Below are 5,698 nucleotides of genomic sequence, written 5' to 3' on the forward strand. Positions count from 1 at the left end.
CCGCCACCCGCCGCCCGCTATCTGAGGACGCCGGGTCCTCCCATCGCCTAGTCTAAGCCAGTCTCTCCGCGCCCCGCCCTCCACCTCCCGCCTCCCAGCTGGCTCCCCACCTGCTCTCTTCTTCCCCTGCTCCGTCTGGGACAGATAAGCCTTACTTAGGGCTCTTCTGTCTTTCCCCAGAGATGGAATAAGACCTGGCCTCTCTTTCCTAGCCTTGCTAGCGTGGGCCTCTGGCTCTGCCGACATCCTCCGCATCTGTAGCAACACCGGCACCAGAGCCGACAGCATCCCTATCCAAGCCCGGACCAGCTCTCTCCTGGACCACCGCGGCATATGCCATTCTACAACCCACTCTCACGGAGCAGCGGGTTCATGCCTCTGTCTGGCTTAAAACCCTTTCTCAGCTGCCTGTTGACCTTAGAATGAAATCCAAAAAGCTGTTGCACCTGTCTCCCCTTTAAGTTCACTTTCTACTGCTTGCCCCTTCATTCATTACACTTGCAAATACTCGGGCTGTTTCCCAAATGTGTCATGTTCATTCCTGCCTCAGGGCCTTTGCCCTTGCTAATAATCCCTTTTTCTAAAACACCCTTACCCTGGGTGTTGTCATTCGGTTCTCAGTTTAGATGTCACCTCTTCAGAGACAACTATTTTCATCATCCTCTATAAGGAACCTCCCTCCAAATGCATTACAAATCAGCCTATTTTAGTACATTCATAGCATTTATCTCTGATATTAGCCCGGTTTTTTTTTTTCCCCCCCAGGATAATTCACTGATTTAAACCAGGTTTTGGCAAACTGTGTGTGTGTGTGTGTGTGCTGGGGGACAGAGTCTCACTCTGTTGCCCAGAGTGGAGTGCAGTGGCACGATCTCAGCTTACTGCAACCTCCGCCTGCTGGGTTCAAGCAATTCTCCTGGTTCAGCCTTCGCAGTAGCTGGGACTACAGGCGCGTCCCACCACGCTTGGCTATTTTTGTATTTTTAGTGGAGATGGGGTTTCACCATGTTAGCCAGGATGGACTCGATATGCTGACCTTGTGATCCGCCTGCCTCGGCCTCCCAAAGTGCTGGGATTACAGGTATGAGCCACTGCGTCTGGCCAGCTTTTTCTATAAAGAGCCAGAGAGTAAATTGTAGGCTTTATGAGCCTTACAGTGTCTGTCTACTCAACTCTGCCATTGTAGCAGGAAAGCTGCCATATGTAAACGAGTTAGTATGGTGAGATCAATAAAACTTTACAGACACTGGACTTTGAATTTCATGGAATTTTTTCCTGTAATAAAATATTCTTTTCCTTTTGCTTTTCCAACCATTAAAAAATGTAAAAACGGCCAGGCACAGTGGCTCATGCCTGTAATCCCAGCACTTTGGGAGGCTAAAGTGGGCAGATCACTTGAGGTCAGGAGTTCGAGACCAGCCTGGCCAACATGGTGAAACTCTGTCCCTACTAAAAATACAAACACTAGACAGGTGTGGTGGGGGGGGCCTGTAATCCCAGCAACTCGGGAGGTTGAGGCAGGAGATCACTTGAACCTGGGAAGTGGAGGTTGCAGTGAGCCAAAATTGCACTCCAGCCTGGGCAACAGAGTGAGACTCTGTCTCAAAATAATAATAATAAAAATGTAAACAACGTTTTACCTTTTTTTAAAAAAAAATTTTTGTAGAGACAGGGTCTCACCATCTTGCCCAGGCTAGTCTCAAACTCCTGGGCTCAAGTGATCCTCTTGCCTCAGCCTTCCAAAGTGCTGGGATTACACTGCTATCACCACCAGGTCTCTGCCTTAAAAAAAAAAAAAAAATATATATATATACATACATATAAAATTATTTAATTATTAGCTTGCAGGTCATACAGAAACTGGCCACAGGAGGGTTTAGCCAAAGTTTGAGGAATTATCCAAAGTTTGCTAATTCCTGGTTTAGAGGATAGATGATATACTCATATTGCCTAGCTTTGTAATCATGGCTCCTCTGTTTATTAGTTGTGAACAAGTTACTTAACTTCTGTGTCTCAGTGTTTGCAACTGCACAATGGGAACATTAGTATCTCAATTTTTTTTTTTCCAATCAAGATCAGTACAACCTACCTCATACTTTTATTGTTGTGTGGACCAAATGTGTTAACTTTTTTTTTTCTTGAGACAAGAGTTTCGCTCTTGTTGCCCAGAGGGAGAGCGGTGGCGCGACCTCCACCTCCCAGGTTCAAGCGATTCTCCTGACTCAGCCTCCCAAGTAGCTGGGATTACAGGCGCCTGCCATCACGCCTAATTTTGGGGGGTTTTTTTTGTATTTTTAGCAGAGATAGAGTTTCACCATGTTGGTCAGGCTGGTTTTGAACTCCTGACCTCAAGTGATCTGCCCACCTCGGCCTCCCAAAGTGCTAGGATTATAGGCGTGAGCCACCGCGCCCGGCCATCTGTGTTAACTTTTATGAAGAACTTACAGACACTTAGAAAAGTGCCTGGCACAGAGTAAACGCAGTGCAAGTGTTTTGCTATTATTTGTGTGTCTATTATCTGCCTTCCCCAGTTAGCGCATATGCCTCCAAACAGCAAAAATCTTGTCTTATTTACATGGCATAGAACTACGCTCAGCTCAATAAACATTTGTTAAATAGATGAGCACATACAGACCCCCTACGGGGAAGACAGGGTAGGAAGAGTCCCTCAGAGGAGTGCCCAGATAGGTAGGCCCCTGAAGAGGGAGAGTGGAGATTCAGTGGAGAAGGCAGGAAAAACAATCAAACAGGCTGGAGATGTAGCAACTACTCAGCAAGAATGATGTCCACACCTGAGGGCACCATTACCTGCGTTAGAAGCACCATTCCTGGATATCTCAGTCCCCAGATAGCTTGAAGTTTGCAAAAACTAGGAGACTGAAAGGACAGCTGGAGGGATGGAGGTCAAGCATAAGGAAGGACATTCAAGGTTGATGAGAGCAAGGAATGGCTGGGAAACGCTAGTGACTACCAGACCCTCTTCCCACCCTTTCAAGGACCCAACCAAATGATGAGAGGAGCCAGAGCCAGGCCCGATGGCTTTTATTTCTTTCAGTTATGCTTGCGGCTGGAGTGGGGACGGGGGAAGAGCCCATGGCCTGGACTCCCTGGAGACCACGGCTGATGATACCAGCTGCCATAGGTGAGGTACCAGGCGAAGGTGCCCACTGCGGCACCCACCACCTTGTGAGTGTACTGGTGGAAATAGATGACGGTACAGAGCAGCAAGAAGTTCCAGAGGCCCAGTAGCAGCACGTTCAGCAGGAAGACAAGGCGCAGGGGGGCGCCAGCAGGCAGCCCATGGGCCAGGTACTTGGCGAACACAGCTGCTTCCTCTGCCATAAGCAGGCAGCAGAAGGTGAGCAGGAAGGTGTGGGAGGAGACTGTGTAGCCCCGCCACTGGTGGCCGGCCGCCAGGCAGCTGCGGCGGTCAGGCAGCTCGTGGAGCAGCAGACCCTGGGGCAGTGGCTCGAAGCAGGAGCCAGTCAGGTCCTCGATGAGCAGGAAGGCTCGGCCGGCTCCCCGCCACACGGCTGCTCCCACCACCAGTCGGCTCAGGTGTCTGGCAGTTACTGCCACGCGCCGTGTAGCCAGGAACACCACCAGCAATACAAAGCCCCCTAGGAAGGTGCATGTCCAGCCCCAGGCTGAATTCACAAATTTTCTGTGGGCAAAGAGGGGAGACTATTGAGACCCCAAGCGCCATCTCCCACCCTGGTCTGTGCTCCCATCACTGCACTCTCCCTAACCCTACACATCACCGCTGGTTCTCTCCTTGCCGTACCCTTTACAGCCCCCAGTCATTTAAACTTTGCCATCTCTTTGGAGGACCATTCAGCATTCCAGGGTACATATTTCCTCTTTAGTCCTGTTCCCGACTTCCCCTATACCCCAGGGTTCTGTTCCCTTCCCCCTCCCCTGACCTTCTCCTCAACCTCCTAGCCTATTTTTAGTGTTCAGACTGGCAGGAGGACAGAAGCCTGGAGAAGGGAGCTAGGATCCCAGAGTGCAGGGACCCAGCTCCCACAGCCTTGAGTGGACTCACATGTTGAAGAAGTTGCCGTGGCTGGCGAAGATAGTCCGAGGGTTGACATGGAACTGCAGAAGGGGCCCAAAGATGACCACTGCTGCCAGCCAGGCATGGTAGAGGCGCCGTAAGCAGGGGCTGCCCAGAAGGCGGGCGGCCTGTTCGCTTCCAAAGTACAGCAAGGCAGAGGCCACCCAGAGAAGCACCTTGACCAGGCAGCCCAGCAGTGCCCGGATTCGGGCCCCGGCCCCCAGCCCTGCCCCCACCACCGGCCCCCGCTCCATGTTCCCTCCCCTCCCCACTAGCTGCTTGCTCTGCTGGGCAGCTGAGGAGGGGCTGATGGGGCCCCCCCGGACAAGGATAGGCAGTGACAGGTGTGGCAGACACAACGCAGAGCCCTGTTGGCAGCTGGCAGGCGGGGGAGAGGGGCGGGGGGCAGTAAGGGGCCAGGGTGGAGGTCTGCCACGTCAGCAGGGTCCTGGCCTCGGGTGTGTGGTAGCATGTGTCCTAACAGCAGTCTGTGTCCTTTCCTGTTAGTCCTGTGTCCTCGGCTCCAACCATGTTCCAGTTCATGTCTCAGGGCCAGCTGTTCAGGGCTGTCCTTGTCCACGGTCTGCCAAAGTCCCTCTCCACCCACCCCTACTTTACCATTTGCTCCACAGGGAAATCAGAGGTCATGAAGATAAAACTAACCAAACCTTGAAAGTCGTTTTTTTAAAAAAGCTATCAGTCTTATCATCAGTATGATCTAGCCCTTTTTCTGGGGTTCTGAGCACAAGAGCCTACCAAGAGCAGGATGCCACAGGTGGCTGTGCACAGCACTGTGGCCACCTTAGGCCTTGGGAGGCAGATCAGCAGGGGTATCCACTTCAGCGCTCAGCTTAGGCCTTGGGAGGCAGCCCAGCAGCTTGGCTCTGCCCTAGTTCCTGTCTGGATTGAGGGTCTCTAAGGGACTAGTTTGGCCCAGGGCTGCTGTGTAAACTGGCGGTTTCATCTGTTGATTACGTTGACCCTCAGATCTCTAAAGATTAGGTTTACTCCCAGGTGACAGGGGTAGAGGAGACCCTAAAAGGGCAATTGCCAGACAGGAGTCAGTTGAAACCTTAAGTTCCATCCTCCAACCAACTAGCCTGGACTTCAGGGCTCTCCATGCAAGCCTGCCCTCCCAGTCTGACTGCTGAGGCGGCAGCAGCAGGGTACAGAGCCACCCACCCACAGAGAGTGCCTGTTAGTCAGTAACTATTTTGAGATCACTTTTTCTTTCTTCCTCATTCCTCAAAACCAGTGGTGGGATTTCAGAGCACAGCGGAAGTAGTGAAAGGAATGAGCAAGCAAGGACACCCGAATTCTGGACCCAACTGTGTGACTTCAGGAAAATCAATGAACCCTCTTCAGTCCTCAGTAAATCAATTTCCTTTATAAATTGGTCAAGACAGATTGGATAATCAATTAGATTCTTTCCAGATCCTAAAGCCCATACCTTGGAATAGTGACCTTCAATGAACCCTACAAAAGAATTTTGAACTAGGCCGGGCGTGGTGGCTCACACCTATAATCCCAGCACTTTGGGAGGCTGAGGCAGGTAGATCGCCTGAGGTCAGGAGTTCGAGACCAGCCTGGCCAACATAGTGAAACCCCATCTCTACTAAACATAAAAAAATTAGCTGGGTG

General features: G+C 51.4%; 1 protein-coding gene across 1 annotated transcript; it reads right to left on the minus strand.

Moving 5' to 3' along the window:
* Positions 1 to 3,025: 3,025 nt before the first annotated feature.
* Positions 3,026 to 4,598, minus strand: FITM1 (fat storage-inducing transmembrane protein 1). Its single transcript, XM_011930789.1, has 2 exons — positions 4,046 to 4,598; positions 3,026 to 3,664 (listed from the first exon to the last, which is right to left on the minus strand). Exons 1-2 carry the CDS (start codon positions 4,309 to 4,311, stop codon positions 3,052 to 3,054), a joined length of 879 nt encoding a protein of 292 aa, XP_011786179.1. The 5' UTR covers positions 4,312 to 4,598; the 3' UTR covers positions 3,026 to 3,051.
* Positions 4,599 to 5,698: the final 1,100 nt, after the last annotated feature.

The sequence above is a fragment of the Colobus angolensis genome, unplaced genomic scaffold (assembly GCF_000951035.1).
Source record: "Colobus angolensis palliatus isolate OR3802 unplaced genomic scaffold, Cang.pa_1.0 Scaffold88, whole genome shotgun sequence".
In the NCBI taxonomy this organism is placed as follows: Eukaryota; Metazoa; Chordata; class Mammalia; order Primates; family Cercopithecidae; genus Colobus; species Colobus angolensis.

What these genes read in the sequence shown, in the direction of transcription:
- FITM1 (XM_011930789.1), bottom strand. Translation starts at nt 4,311, where the DNA reads ATGGAGCGGGGGCCGGTGGTGGGGGCAGGGCTGGGGGCCGGGGCCCGA. An exon ending in CACGGCAACTTCTTCAACAT is followed by an intron (nt 3,665 to 4,045) that starts GTGAGTCCACTC and finishes CTTTGCCCACAG; the next exon opens with AAAATTTGTGAATTCAGCCT.